This window comes from Xiphophorus couchianus, chromosome 4 (assembly GCF_001444195.1).
Source record: "Xiphophorus couchianus chromosome 4, X_couchianus-1.0, whole genome shotgun sequence".
Taxonomy (NCBI): domain Eukaryota; kingdom Metazoa; phylum Chordata; class Actinopteri; order Cyprinodontiformes; family Poeciliidae; genus Xiphophorus; species Xiphophorus couchianus.
Genome location: NC_040231.1, coordinates 31,712,519 through 31,729,401, shown reverse-complemented (window position 1 = coordinate 31,729,401; position 16,883 = coordinate 31,712,519). Strand labels below are relative to the sequence as shown.

At 37.9% G+C, this 16,883-nt stretch overlaps 1 protein-coding gene across 1 annotated transcript in view; it reads right to left on the bottom strand.

Annotated features, from left to right (window-relative positions):
- LOC114143237 (neural-cadherin) overlaps nucleotides 1–16,883 on the bottom strand; it is a 316,981-nt gene that overhangs the window by 193,804 nt on the left and 106,294 nt on the right. Inside the window, exon 5 of the mRNA XM_028015094.1 lies at nucleotides 6,386–6,497. Coding sequence (XP_027870895.1) covers nucleotides 6,386–6,497 — 112 coding nt within the window. The remainder of the gene's footprint in view (nucleotides 1–6,385; nucleotides 6,498–16,883) is intronic.

The following is a 16,883-nucleotide window of genomic DNA, read 5'->3' as shown; positions in this document are numbered from 1 at the left end:
TAAAAAAAATAAATAAAAAAACAACTTTGGATTTTGTGAAAACTTATATTATATTTCAAATTAATGCTTTTTTAATTTTCAAAAACATTTTGTGAAGAACCACATGTCTTTTCAAAAGAAATCAAATAAGTTGTTACCTTGACTCATGTCCTGATTTATGAAACTAGTACTGTTTCTTAAACATACATAATTGACAGAAGTTGTGCATTGAAATAGAAAATATTAAAACATTGGGAGAAGATTCCTGGCCAGCCTGTCAGAGATCACTTTTTAAAATACATCATTTAGTCAGTTTCTGAGATGAGCTTTAAATTCGCCAAAGGAACAGAGAGAAAACGGTTAGAAGAATAAGGTATGCAAAAACTTGAGTCTGCATTTGTGTTATATTTCATCTTCACATCACCAAGGATGAATCTCACTAGGAAGAAACAGTGGGATACACAGTTTAAACTTTAAAGGATACCAAGTCCAGCCGGAAATGTTGGTGTCTTCTTGCGTTTTCTCTAATGTGAGGAATTAAAACTGAAGTCCGCGTTAGGAGTTGGACAAAGCGCATTTCCCTGTGTTTACTCTGCAGTGTCCAGCTGCTTAAAACGACTGACAGGTTTGTGAAGTGCAGCTGAAATGCAGCAGCTATTCTGCTGGTAAGTGACAAACTACCTCTCATGCATTGATGATAGATGAAAAATGAACGGTAATAGTAGTGTCTGCCCTGAGTCTAACTGCATGCAGCAGCCAGCCACATGGCACATGAGTCAATATTTAATTTACTAAGTACAGATTTCTACTCCTCAGAGCAACGTTTGAGCATTTATCAGAAAACCTTTTTGGAATCTTGCATCAGGATTGTTGAGTTAAATCACTATAGGGGAGCCTGGAGGCCACTGTGCACCGATGAGCCACAACAGTGGACGTCTCTCACTGGTTCCCAGCGTTGGTCCTTGGGCTGAACTGTCCTAGATGATGTAAAGAGACTTCATGCTCCATCACACTTGATTAAAAAATAAAGATCAGTTCAACACATTACAATAAGTTCTGCTAACTTAAATCAAGCATGTTGATTGTGAAACATCTGAGGCACTATTCTCTGAAGGTTTGGGACTTACTGGATCAGACATCATGTGACTACAGGACGACACACATGCTCCGTTCCTGTGCACTGAGTCGGGAATATCGTGACTACCATAATAAGTAGGAGGTTAGTTCTACTAGCTTGACTCTAAGAGCCCAACTGTGCAGTTTGGCGAGTTTTAGTTCAGTTAGCACTAAAATAAGGTGACCTTAACACCTTCACTCTGACGGATCACCAGTAGAGCAGGTGTTTAAGTCAGCTAACCACCGCTGTGTTCAGGCGACGATTTACTGATGATCAAAAAATAAACCTCAAGCCCAAAAACATTCAATCCATAACAGAGTGAATGTTCTGTTTTGTGGGGGAATTTTAGCTTTTTGTTGCCAATGTTGGTTGAGACACCTGAACGTAATCTCAGCTCTTTTGGCTAGTGTAGCTGCTGTTAGTCGGTTGCCACAGAAACAAATCTGAGTTTGGAACAAAGATGACACAGAGGCGAGGAAAAAGCAGCACATCGGTGGCTTTAAGTTGTTTTCCCACCTGTTTTTCTGTGTTATTTTTCCTTTGCAAAGGAAGGTCTGCACTGCAGACACTGTCATTTCCAAAAGTTTCACATTGGACAGAGACTAAATTAGTCATTTGCTCGTAAAAAATAACAATAACCATATCAATCATCAAATAGGATGAAATATTTCATAAAGCATGGGAGCCATAGCAGTTATGTAAAATTTAATTATTAGAAACATTTGTTTAACCCTTTGTTGCATTTTGACAGAAACCAAACTATAGATACATATTTTAAAATTCACAAATACTTGAAAATCCCTCAACGAACGATGATAACTACCCATTTTAAGAATTCAAACACCACATCGTATCTTAATTTGAATTCATGTGCGCAGTGGAAACTGTCTTAGTGATGCAGTGGAAGTGAAAGTCTGCAGTCTTACTTATTTCTGCTCCTGGGGTTTCAACCAAACTGTGAAAGGGAAAATTAACGGCACTACTGGATTCTTTGCAAACTCCAGCCAATAGCGTAGCATTGAACCTACATATTTCAGCTTCTAAAGCCGTTTTTTCTTATATTTTAGATATGTTCTAGGCCACAAATTGACAGAGTTTATGTGAATAATTAGGGGCCACATTACCCAGAGATATCCATAAACCCACAAACATGTGAGGGTCTTGGGCTGTTCAGTTTTAGATGTAGAATCAGAATAGACAAATATAATTGTGTTAAAAAAGCAGATTTTCTTAAAATATTAAAACGTTAAAACTGCAAAAAATGATTTCAAATGTACTTATTTCAACAGTTAAAGTCTAACCATACTGCTTTCACACACACTTTCTTCTTGTTTGCACATCATCCTTTCCCAAACCAGTATGCATGAGTGTGTGCAGACAGGAGCACGGGGGGAGGGGGGGGGGGGGAGGGGGGGGGTATCTCGCCTCCTGGGTGCAGCTGTTGATGGCACCAAACCGCGCCTCCTACATCACACATCTCACAACCCCATCCACCAATTTACTCCCTCACTCACACACCATTATGTTACACCTAAAGATTATTTTATACATACAGATCTTACAAACTAACAACATTTCACCTTTAAGTCTTAAGAAGTTCTGGACCACAGCCTTCTTTGAAGTGGGTGAAGAGTTTATTAACTCACTGCGCTCAACTGGGGACAAATATAGCCTCATGCTGGAAGTTAGTGAAGTGGAATAAAGAAGGGTTTATTTACACAATATCAAAAGCACAGCCCTAATTTTTATTCATATTTCAGCAAAAATTGTTTTGCTCTTATCCACTCCTAAAATCCCTCGACAACACAGCATGAAAAAAAAAAGATTTTAGAGAAAACTATAAGATATATTAAATAGAAGGATTAAATGTCAAGAGCACAAACTGACAGAACTACTGCAAACTCACCCAAATGTCCTTACTTCTACATAATGGCCCGGTTAAAGAATGATGATGATGATGATGACGGTGAAGAGGGCGATGATAATACCTTTGAGCAAGGCAGCAATGCAAGATGTAAAAACAGCTGACATGAGTCCAACACTCAGTTTCAGCCTGTAGTCAAGTATAATGAGTATTTAAAATGAGGGGTCCAAACTGCCATACGCTGTAGAAACTTGTTTTATTTTCATTAATTATTCTTCATTCACAATGTTGTCATTCAGCTACACTTTCTTTATTATTGGTATGGTATTAACTTATGTAAAGACAGTTTGCAATTTAATAGTCTTTGACTAAAGATTTTATTCAGAACTGTTACGCGACAATCAGCCTTTACAGCCCAGATTTTTGTTTTGTCTATATTCCCTTCATGACGCCTTGGGGAAGGGTGTCCAAAGTGTGGCCCACCGGCCGCTTGAGGGCCACAAAATGTCTTTGTCTGAACCTTAACTACAAAAAAAAAAAAATACTAAATTGCATAAAGTTGGTTTTCCAGCTCAAAGTTGGGGTTTTAAAACATTTCTAAAAGAAAATAATCTTGCAAAGAAATTTTCACTGCCTTTCAAAACAGATACAGTTTAAAAGTGGAAGGTACAACAAAGGACTCATCTTTTATCAACCAGGTTTTTCACATTAATTGGAGGTCGAGGGATTTTTTTAAATTTTGCTTTTTTTTTACTGGAAAAAATTAGTTTTTAATTATTACTTATCTGAGTTTATTTGCTAAACTCAGATAAATAAAGCAAGATGCTTTTTGAAGTCCGAGCGACCAGTATTCCATTTATTATGCCAAGAATAGACAAACAAACAAAGAAATCAAGACGACAGTAGCAAACAGTCGGCAATAAGGACGTTGTGCAGATTTATGTTTATATGTACAATGATTTCCAGCTCAACTTTTCTCCAGAGATCAGACTTTTTTATTTTAATTTCAAAAATGTGTGTTGTTTTTAAGTTGTCCAGGTGAAAGGGAAATGTTTGGTAAACAACAACAAAAAAAAGAACAAAAACACTGCAGTTTTTTGTTAAAGTAGATAAGAATATCTCAATTACTTTCACCAGTTTTGGCCATAATTTTTTGTAGACATGTCAGAAAATGCCACTGCTTGAACATTGCAGTCCGTAGTCAATGCCACTGCCACACAAAAAACAAAAAACAAGCACTGAGCCAGTAATAACATTGCTTAGTCACCCACTCTGCATTGACGAAGATACACTCACCTCAACATGCTAGATGCTTGAAAGTGAAAATAATGTTGTCACTGCAATGCTTTTTGTTTAATTTGACTAATAATTATCTACAAACCACTCACAAAGCAGAAAAAAAATTATTCACTAAAGTGTTGTTAAATAAATAAATAAAAAGACACTGATCCCAGTGAGCATGCAGTATTCAGAACTGGAATGCATGGTGACGTGTCACTTGCCAAAACTTTATCAAAATCAGAAATTCCAATTTAACTGTTAATTAGATCTCCATTTCCTCTAGTTTGGATTTTTTTTAAATATTGTAACACAATAGCAGCATTTTTTGTTGTTCTTGTTTTTTAATGTTAGCTAACAGATCAAACTGCTGAGAATATTCACAACCCATCATTCTGCTTAATATTAAACACTCCTGTGCTATGAATTTTAGGATGTGACTCAATATTACGTTTATGTGAAACCATGATGTAAACCCAAATATTGGTTTGATTTTAGCCTCTATTTAGCCCATGTAACTGCACCCAGGTATCTTAATCTATTTACTATCTACCAACAACAGACTAAGTATTGCTCCATTAAACTAAGAGCTTTTTTTAAAGTCCATTTTAAGTTGTATAATATCACAAAGTATGACATTTCATAACAGCAAGTAACAAAAGCATCCATGCCCAAACCTTGGACCAAAGTCCAGATCCACAAATTGAATCTTACCTGGAATGATCCCAAATAAAAGTTGGAACTTTATGTTCTCGCACAGTAACTAAGCCTGTCACAATACGAAATAAATCAAGATAAATTAAAATGAGCACAATAATTTCCATTTGCATGTTTGTGTAGTTTGCTAAATCTTTTAAGTGATGATGCTTTTTAATGTAATGGAAAGATACTGCAAATGTTTGTTTTTTTCTCCCAAAAGTCCCAATAGGTTTTTCAGCACAACAGCAGCAACATTCACATTGTTCATGTTTACCCAATCCGAGGCTATGATTAATATGTTTTCAAGGGCAATTTAGTTTAGAGACTTCATAAATCATTTTATTTATTGTTTAATGTTTTTTGGGGGGGTTATTTGCTATGGATATTTAAAATGTCTTCCAATTCCGTGTTAAATGTTATTTGAAACTTAAAGCTTATTGATTTTTGAGAGGGTGTGTTTGCATTATTATGCCAGTTGAAAATGGATTCAAAACAACAATATTACTGTGTATCACAATAATTTCTGGAACAATTTATTTTCAGCAAAATTCGTTATCATGACATTTACCTCCATCCGTTTTTAGTGGCACATGTCTACGTCTTACAGGTTGGATTTATGATAATCACTCAAAAATGTTGTAAAATGCTGTAAAATTGCTACAAAAATTACCCTGATTTTGTTTTTAGCTACTGTACCCACAAAAATCTAAAACTGCAGTTGAACAGATCCAGCAGAATATTGGCAGAGCCACAGACAGAAACACTTTCAGACTTTGCACAGAAAACATCCTTCCTACCTCCTGTCTGCCACGGGCTTCACATTTGTCAGGAATATTTCCATGTGAAAAGGAGAAACGAGGAATAATGTTTTCATAATGCGGATATTCTGTTGTCAGACGCCTGCTCTTTATTTTACACTTTAATGCTAAACTTTTTGCTCTTCAAGTTGAATAGCTAGTGGCAGTTTTAATTCAGAGATGACAGGTTTAATCCCCAACTCTGGCACCGCTCAATTATTTATTCCAAGCCCACCTAAATATAAGTGTCTGTTAAATTTGTAAGACTCTATTTTAGATGTCAACTCGTCTTTCACTTTATGGAAGTGTTTAATCCAAGAATCGTTTATACACTAGCAAAAAAATTTGACAACATTTAGAGATATTCCCTAACATTTCTATGCCCTGTGGAAAGAAATGTAAATAAATTCCCAGAACCACTATCTCCCACGGATTAGCATCAGATTAAAGTTTAGGTCTGAACAGATACTTGCACTTTATACACTTGTTCCTTAAGGCACCAACAATTTTACTGTGAGGGGAAAAAAACGCAGCAGGACATATACACAAGAGCTGCACATATGCTGTGTTAAATGTGCAGAGAACTGAAACAAGGAGTGCAATCAGTGATGGGAGAGAAAATGAGTTTTCTGGGTTTTCTGAACGTCTCACCTTGCAACAGGGAGGTTGCCGTTGTAACCATCTCCGGAACGCCGTCCTTGCTGTAAATCGACTGCAGGAATTCTGGAACGCAGTCGTTCTCATCAACAATGACAACTCGCACCTGGCAAAGAAAAAAAAGTAGAATTTATGTTCAGCTGTGGTAAAAATATATGTTGCTGCAGCCATTTCTACTTTCACAAAAACAAAAACAGCATAGAAAATCAGGAAGAAGATGTTTCGTTGGCATATTTAGTTGTTTTTTTTATGTTTATATTTAAAGTTTACTTTGAACAATATATATACTGATCTGACTATATCTGTGTCAGTCCCTATATTGAAGAACAAATTGTAGATTGGGTACCAGTGACAATGTGCCCGATCAATAAGAATTCCTAATTGCACTTTCTGACCCATTTGATTAAAGGTTTATTGCAGTTTATATTTACATGTTTGACCAAAGAAGTCAACCTATTGTTTTTGCCAGTTTCAATATCATTTATTTTACTTTGGGCGTTCTACTCCCAATTGCACTGACTAAACACATTAAAGTTGTTTTTACATCTTTGAAGAAAACTTGTGAAGCTATTGGTGTATTTTAGTGTGTTGTACTGGTGCAGAGCTTGCAACTAAATTTGTAATTCAGAACATTAATATTTGAGTTTAAAAAAATAAATGTTTTAAAACAATTCAGCTGCTTCTCCATATCAGATCAATGGCAAACCTCAGATATTGGCATCAAAACTGAAAGAAAAAAAACTTGGCTTTGCAAACACCAGCCTACAGCATGTCAAGTAGCATTGGACTTTGCATTTCAGCTTCCGAAGTTGCATTTTCTTAAGAATATTTTAGATATGTGCTACAGACAAAATATGCAAATAGGCACGAATAATTAAAGGTTATGTTCCAGAGAAAAATAACAGAAAATGAACCACAACTAGGTAGAAGTCCACTAGAACTTTGATCCTGAATAGAAGAATGAATCATGTAAAACCTGAGGCAAGGCATGAAACTGTTGAATCTTGGTGGACAGGCAGCCTTTACTTTCAAACATTGAACAGAATACCAGCACCAACCTGTCACATCCAAGGGAGCAAGCAAGGGTCACAGGGTCAATTTCAGGTCAGTGACCTCATGCAGGGTGTGTCATACCTCCTTTCAGGAAGTTTTGCTAAACCAGGACAGGTCAACCATTTATGGATTACAACGTTCTCATCCCTGCCAAATCCTGGCTGACATGGATTTGGACAAGTGGGCTCTGTGAATCACCTTACATTGAAAAAGGCACAAATTAATTTGGGATTATCTACAATGAGTCCCCAACATGATCTGAAATAGTCTTGCTCATGCTATGGTGTGCTGGGTGCTTTATGCAGGCTAGTTTGTTATATAAAAATGTATTTAAAGGGGGGAATGACTGCTGTATCTACGTGTCCTGGACCAAATCTGGTACCAACACCAGACAAGGAGAGTAACTTTTAGCCTGCCTGTGACCAGCAATTTGAATACTACAATTGAATACTATTATTATTATTAGGTATAAATGTCATCTGCACAGTAGTGATAGATGAAATTAGGATGTATAAGCCAAACCGTCTTGTTAGATTTCTGTAACTACATGTTAGAAACTTGAAGGTCACTAAGGCCTTTCCAAATGGAAAGTTGTTACCTCATTTTCCAGTCATTAGTGGAATATTGACAACATTTTGTGCATGTTGGTAATGGAAGCGCAGCTACTGGTCCTATTAGAAATATTTAAACTGAGAACAACAATACTCTATATTTTGAAGTAATATTCTGCTACTGCACACCCAGACCTGCCCGGGCAATCTCACATATTAAAAGTCACAGTATGACAGCATCAGGAGATTTTCCAGTCGGGAATAACCTCTGCAAACACTCTTCAAATTGGTTTTCTGTACATCCAGAGTTCTGAAATAATCTAAGTTAACCCTATCCATAACCAAAGCAGGAGCTTCATCCTCCAGCCTGTTCCTTCAGTTTACCCCGTCTCACTCTCCCTCCTCCTCCTCAGGGAGGGATCTGCTGTACTTCAGTAGGTCAGCACAGTTACTCTGAAGCCCTGAGCTAACAAAAGACACATGTGTAAAGATGACTTTATAATGTGGAAGAGACTGTGCTGTGCCGACACACTGTAATGTCGCTCCGTTCATTAGGGACATGAAGGCCAACAAAGGCTACTCCAGCAGATGTTGACTGCTTGCCCAGAGTATTCAGGAGCAGACAGTGGAGACTGGAGCTGGCAGGAAGCTTCGGTGACCCCTAACTATCGTCTTTTCTTCCGCATAAACACACCAAAGTATGACCGAGCACTTTCACACACACACACCCAAGCCGTGAGTGGTTTGAAAGTACAGCTGGTATTAGGTCTGGGTAGGTAAGATGAAATTCTGTAATATCAGTTAATCCTTCAGCAAAGATCAGCTTCAAAGCAACAGACGGAAAGGAAATAAATTGTGACCATGTCAGCTCCCTGAGGTGATTGGAGTGCATGTGCATGTCACTGTCAATCTGCTGGGGTGTGGGCGTGTTGGCGTGCATGGATGTGTGTGTGTGTGGGTGAGGAGCATATATGTAGTGAAAGGGATGCAGAGATACACATCCATGTGCTTACGTGATTATTTCCTTAGAAAAAAGCCCACGTGTTTCACTGAGTTTGATGATTAAAACTAAGCCATGGAGCTGAACAAATGTCACTCAGATAGAGAGTTAAAACCAGATGTTTTAAAACTCCATAATAAAGTTTTTTATTTTTTCTCACTGATATTTTTTTTCTGTTTCAGGTCGGTTGAAATTGCCAAACGTATTTTTTACATTTCTTTACTGAAAGCTAATGCATAAACTGCTTAATGTACAATCAGAATTTAGGTGCAAACTAAATCATCCAGCTAATTTTATGAATAAAGATAGATGGGTGAGGTGAGGTGTACCAGAAATATGAATTTGATTAGTAAAATAGCATTAAAAAAGTCAAACCTTTACTTCAAAACGTAAGAAATTCTGACTGCTTTGAAGAAATGTATAAATGTATGCTGTTTGTATTGCACTAGCTACTTAGCATGTTTTTATTTTATTTATTTGCTCTTTACTTTTTCATTTTCTCTAAAATAAATTCTCACTTGTTCATAAATATTGATCAGCTTAATAAGCTGAGCAGGATAAAATCCACCTGGCCTATTCAGCTCTCCTGTTACTGCGGCAACAGGAGAAAACTTTATTCTCCACCTATCGTCCCAGTCCCACCTCACTGATAGAGGAAGAAAAGCTTCAAATAACCTCAGAGACCAGAGAGCTGAGACATTTTGACAACAACCAGCTGCATGTGTCTGTAGACCTGTTGCTATGGAGCAGCGTGTGCTCAACGTACCGGTTGTTGTTGCTGTTGTTTTCTTAGGAGTTCATAGTAACAGGTTTTATACAATAGATATATTGCATGCAAAATGAAAAACTTGTTTAATTCTAACTTATGGGCATCATGCAGGTTTTTAATGTAAATTAAATTGAATAACTGAATAACTTCATGAGATCTGGGGTTATTAAAAAAACATCTGTGGCTTCAGTGTCTCAGTATCACAAGATCCTGAGATTCCAGTGTCCTGCATCTTTTTGTGTGTTTTCATCCCTGATAATCTGGAAGACTCGGCTCAATTGGGAACCAAAGTTGCAACTTTTGTTCCATTTCCAGCTGCTGTGGTTCATTTTCCCACTGCACTGTATCAAGCAAACCAAAACTTTTCAAAAACGTGTTCCCCTCCTCACCTGTGGTGGCGCTGTGCCAAGGAGCACTGCAGAAAATAACACACAAACAAAAAGATGAGCGCAACTTCCTTCTTCATGAAATATAAGCAAAAATTTATTTCTGTGTCAGATTTTAGTGGTTGGAGGATTTCTCTTTTCTGTCTTTAGTAAAAAATAAACCACCAGCCATTTCTCCCTTTACTACTAGACGTTTGTTTTTGTTGTATTTACCCAGAATGCCCTGCACTGTAGTTCAACTCCTGCTTTTGGAGCAGTCTCTGTTCCGCTTGGCGTTCACATATGCATTCAAACCACACCAGAGTTCACGTCAACCGAACCCAGGCCGGGGTTTGTAGGCGAACCAGCGATCGATTGCACATTCACATTTCCCCACACGAACCGGACTTCCTACAGGAAAACAATCTAGTTGGACTAAACTGCACTGGTGTGAGCGCACTATTAGACGTGTTCCTCATCCAACACACGTGTATCAAAAGGGTGAATCGCCTCCTCAGCATGCAGTCCAGCTCTCCAGACTTCTCCAGAGTCCTGCTAATGACCTGAATTTTTGATTCGGGCGTGTTGATGCAGAAAGACATCTAAAAGTTGCAGTACACCGGCTCTCAAGGCTGTAGTTGAAGACCCCTAGTCTACAGCCTGATTCAATGTCATGTAGAAAGAGAAGAGGTCTGTTTGTACTGGGTACATACATATCGGGCTTCAGCTCTACATTCTGAGTGCATCTGCTCCTTCGTGACCTCCAGGTTGTCCATTTTGCTCCAGCTATGATGTTTATGAAACAGTGCAGGCGATAGGCTTAGGTCGCATATCGACTTCATCGTTTATTTTTCCTACTGGTTCCTTTGGTGTCTGTGTTTATAGCTCTTCTGTCATTCAGCCCACACTCGCTGGAAGCAAAATGTGAAATGCAGACACAAAATTTTTTTTTATTGTTGCTCCCATCTTTCAGGCTTTTACAGAAGAGGGCCTTGTAAATAATAAAAAAAAGAGAGAAAAAAACACCATTGAGAGAGTTCTTGGATGAAATGTAGAGACTTTTCCTTGGAGACTGGTGACAAAGAGGCTCCTTTAAACATGACCATGTTTTCAACAGACACTCTGGTCTACTACCTGTTTTATTTTGGACCTCTTCTCCACTGGGATCTCTGCTAAACAGCATTCAGATTTACCAGTCACACTACCTTTTCTACTATTATTTAATTTATGACAGCATGCAAATAAGCCAAACAAGAACCCACCCTAGTGAAAAAATATATACTTTAGTATATTTCAAATATACTTACATTTGTGTAAGTACATTTGAAGTATGCTAAGTATTAAGTGTGCTACCTATAAATATATTTGAAGTATACTAAAAGTACCAATTGTACCAATTTTGACATTATAACTTTAAACACACTTAAATATAATTGTATCAAAATACACTTTTAAGAAATATATTAAATAGAAGCATACTTTAAGTGAACAAAATCTGTATTTGCCCAAGAGTAAATATACATTTGCTCAAGTGTATATTTAAAAGATATTTAAAATATCTGTCAAAGATATTTTGTGTGTATCTTCTGTAGAGGTCTGTATTACAACAAATTTGAAAAAGCCTCTGACTGAAGACTCTGTTTTTCTATGTCTTTTAGCTGTGCACTTCACAAATCTGGACTTGTTGGAAGAGTGTTAGCTGTATAAAGCTGATGGGAAGTTGGACAGAAGTACATATAATGATAGCCCAGAAGGGTCAACAAAATGCAAAAGGCAAAACAAAAAAAACTCACAATAGAAATTATGCTAAAGTGGAAGTTACAACACATTTGCGAGCAAAATTTCCTCTATGACTGGTCATATTGTGTTTTTTCAAATTTTACACACCAATAGAATGAAATGTGGCTGCTTCCCAGCTGTTTTTACTCCCTAGAACACTGAACCAAGAGTCACCAGGTCCAGCTTTATATGGTGAAAGATGTGAAGAATGTTTGTTTTTATTAGAACGTTATGATAGCTCACTAAGATGTATGGAGGCACAGCATGAGTGTGTGAACAGGGAACCAAGATTGTAAGAGCAGAGAGAGGAAGTCAGCTGTAATAATGCGAGATGAGTGCAAACACACATAAACCTAAAGGTGTGCGGAGGCACACACTTAAGAAGCTGCAGGCAGGTCTCAGGCTGGTTAGGTGACTAATGGTGCCGATGAGCCATCACTCCCGGAGTGAGAAACTTGAAAACTACCTGCAAATTAAAGTCATGCTCAGTGAGTCCAGCGCACATATATATGCTGGCTGGGGTCGCTGCTTTGACAGCAAAAACCATATTTATTTCACAGCAGATTACATTCACAGGCAAAAACGTAGAGTAAGAAAACCTGAAGCAAACGTTTGTTTCTGAAATTGTCCTTGAAGCATTTTTTCTACCGACTCCCAATATCAGGACTGCAACGACCTTAAATAACAGAAAGTGGAGTACATAATGTTTTGGTTTTTTTAAAACTGCATTAGCAGTTCATGCATGTTCGTTAACAAACACTGTTCTTCTCCAGCTGAGGATGAAACAAGCAGCAGAGCAAGAGGAATCAATGTCAGCACAGCTGCCTTTAAAAACATAAAGCAAAGCTGGAAAAAGGCAGAGAGTCTTGGTTTGGTTGAAGTGAACTCTGATGTAGTTCGAATATGTGAACACCAAGTGGACCGGAGACAGTTACCCAAAGTAGGAAGTGGAGTACAACGCAGGGCATTCTGGGTAAATGCAACCAAAACAAACATGCGAGTATAGCGCTAGTGGGAGAAATGATTTGTGGTCTTTTGCCAAAGACAAAAGAGAAGACCTACAACTGCTAAAACGACGCAACTCCATTTTTGTTCACATTTCATGAAGAAGGAAGTTGCATTCAGTGTCTTTTTCAAAGGTTTTTATGTCATTTCCTTCAGGGATTCTTGGTGTAGCAAGAGCATTATTTCATAACTTTGGTTTTCATTTGAACCAAGTGTGGCTGACTATCAGGTGTGGAAACAATGAAATTAACTATTGTGTTCCAGAAAAGTGTGAATTTTCAGGGGGATTTTCTAGGGCCCTTTAAGAGGCTGCCATTAAAAGGGAAGTTTTCTGCATATTTAAAGTATTGCAGCATAAAGAGGGTGTGCTTTGTTTTGTTTTTTTACAGTGACTGTAGTTTTTGCAAGTCTGCTGTTCTCAGTCAACCTGGCAGGTGAAATCCACCTTCCTGTGATAACATGTCAAACACAGCGTGACTAGAACAAGCTTTATACAAAGCCTCTTTCAATCAAAGTTTGATCAAATCCATGAGTTTTGGGGGTTTGTTTTTGTTGTCTTGCATGTATTATTTAAAACTCAACAAGCATTCAGTGAACTGACTCCATACTTGTTGGAGCGTGAGGATGTCACAGTTTGTGCTTTTCCACTTGGCTTTTTGCTCATGTTTTAGTCTGTACTCTGCTTTGTTTCTGTTTGCTATTTCTACTTTAAGAGGTTCTGGAGACTGTTCATTCAGAAAAATAGCTTTTGTGTCGGTTTGTTTCCCTCTCTTAGCTTTATAACAACTATGTTGTGAAGCTAAGAGAGCTTTACCACATTCCTACTTCCTACTCATCCCTACTGGTTTGTTTTCTGCCCATTTATCCAAGCTGGGTTTTATGTTCTGCATCCTCTTTATTTGCATAAATGCTAGAACTAAAATTTCTTTTTTTTATTTGTATATCCTGCTCTGCAGCTACTTTGCGTTACACGCTTCACTAAGTAATCTTTTTATTTGGTCTCCTGCCTGCCTTGAGCATTTACGCAGACCAAAGCAGGCCGGACTTGGACAGACAGAGGCAGATTTAAATGAGTAACTGCTCTGGTTTCCATTTACTGTAATATGAATGAATGAAAAAAACTGCTTATCTGCTTGCAACTCTTAAGAAAGGACTGTTCACATCAACATGCAGAGAGCCTTTAAACCTCTACTCTCAGTAATCATAGTAAGCTCAGCTGCACTTAACTCATCAGCTGTAAATGCATTCTGCTATTCTCTCAAACCCTGTGTATAGATCACATCTGTAAACTTTCTGTGGGCCATTTGAAGGCTTTAGTAGTTCCTGTTTGTCATGAATCAATAGTTGCATGGCCATCTTTGAACATATTCTGGCTGTAATGCAAGGTTTAATACTGTTTACTTACTTTCACAGAAAATCTTTGTTCCCCACCATGCAGTCCTGAATGAAATTAAACTAAGCTGTCTATGGTATGAATACAAACCTTCAGGTTTCAACTGTACAGGGTAATGTAGTGTGGAAATTGGGGAACTACAGAAAAACAGAATCTTTACAGAGACTAACTAACTCAGTGTCATGGAGGAACATAGAGGTAATAAAACAAATAAATAGTCTTTAAAAGTGAAAGACCTCTTAATCCACACCTGGCTAAAGATCTAAAACGGCAAATCATAAATACATTAAAAGTCCATCCATGCATCTATGACTTTCCGCTTTTTCCAGGCATCTTTACTAGTGGCGCCACCAGGGGTCAGGTCACCTCAGCAGGGAGGTGTCCATTCTAACCAGATGCCCGAGCCACCTCATCTAGCTCCTCTCAATGTGGAGAATCAGCGGCTCTACTCTGAGCTCCGGAATGACCAAGCTTCTCATCCTATTACAATGATATAGATAGGACCTTGATCATTCAGTTAATAACCAAAGCATGTGACCATAGATGAGGATAGGAACATAGATCATAGGCCTTCTGACAGTAACCTCTCCACTTGGGGCAGGTCATCTTCCCTGATCCAGACAAGTAACTCTGTTTCTGGCTCAAATCCATGGCCTTCCTTCTCAAGACACAAGACCATGGCCTTCAAACTCTGTTCCAGAGAAAGCATGGCCCGATCAAGGATAGGACCATCTGCAAAAAGCTGAGATTTGATCCCAAAGCCACCAAAACGCCCCTCAACATTTTGGCTGCACCTAGAAATTCTGTCCAAAAATGTAAAGAACAGAATCAGTGACTAAAGGCAACCTTGGTGGAGTCCAACTCTCACCGGAAACTTACTGCTGATATTGTGGGCCAAGCTCTGACACCGGTCATACAGAGACCTAACAGTACATGTCAAAAGGCGTTTCCACTAGACTTCCACTCACCGGTTTGGTCAAAGTCCCCACATTGCTACAGCTAAATCCCCAATCTGTTTATCCATCTCTTACTCTATCCACCCTTCATTCATATACAGTTTAAGATACGAAGTTACTTGAACTTCTCCATAACATCATACATAGGGGAGCTGACTTTCATCCTGGCTCAGCTCAGCTATCAACCGCTCTAGTACACTCTAGAGATCATAATAATACTAATACTGCTCCTCCTTAGTCAAAAGTTCAGCAATGTATCGGAGTCTCCTTCAGTTTCATTTAGCTTTATCACACCATTTCTAATCAATGTGTACAACATCATTGTTAATTGACAGTTATAAAATATAATTGAAAAGTCATAAGACAGGAACATAGATCATAGAACTGACAGTAACCAAGTGTTCGCCTGAAAGGTCAAACTGTGGAATGTTGAGGGAACACACTACACACTACAGAGTTGTGTCTCCAATGGTAAAGGCTAAACAGAGCATAGCATGTTAAACATTTAGGTTCATAACAGTAAGTTCAGAAAAAATGTTCTGCTGTTTAGGAAAGGTTGACAGGACAGTGACTTCTTTCTAACTGGAACTTGAAAGCACACCTAAGCTCCAACACGTTTTGTAAAAAATTGCAGTCTGGAGAGAGAACAAGTAACATTTTACTAAAAACCCAAAGAATGATGTTCAGTGAAAATCAAATAACCCATACAATGAGAGGATTTATGGATGGAACGATATGGCTTGAGTAGAAATTGTAGGTGTGGCAAGTGAGAAGTAATAAAATTGTAACTGGAGTTACATACTTCTATTTGCACAATATTTAAACTTTGAAGCTTGTGCTTGTGCAGCTTTTAAAGAAGCCAGCCTCAGTACTGTGGTGAGCACAGAAGCAGGACTAAAAAGCATCAAAGCGATTGGTCATTTTTAAGAGCTATTTAACTGTTTAAACATTTGGAAGATCGAAGATTGGCCTGTAATTCTGCAATAGCAACTTTGTTGGTGCATTGTTATTTTTCACTAGAGGTTTGATAACTGCTGTTAATGCCTGGGGGAGATTAAAAAAAATCACAACACCTGACAAGAACAATTGACACAGATTACTCACATATTGTACTAAAATTGGACTAAAAAAAACTACTAAAAAGCTTGCTGATAACTTGGTTGGGCTACCGCGACTTACTGACACTGAATATCTTTGTATTTGTCTAAAACAGATGAAGATAAAATCATTGGACAAATCAATGAAGATACAGGAAGAACTGGCTGTAAATAAAAAAAGCTGATGAATGTATACGTATTGTGACATATTGTTTCAAAGCTCATGACATGTAATTTTGCAATAAACATGTTATAGTTTGTATTTTTGAACATTCTTTAAAAACAATACAAGCGATATGAGGAATGTCTAATTGTTTCCGTAAAACAAGGAAACCTTTTCAAATCAAGAATTACCATTAGTCTCTAATTTTCATCTTCTGAAAGGAAAAAAAAAAGAGACCACAGAAAGTTAGACATAATGATACAACTCTGTGAGCAGTCACATTATTAAGCCTAATCACCCTTAACTCCTTAGAGCAGTTTGGGTTTCCAGCATAAGTTTCCATGGTGATAGACAGAGGTAA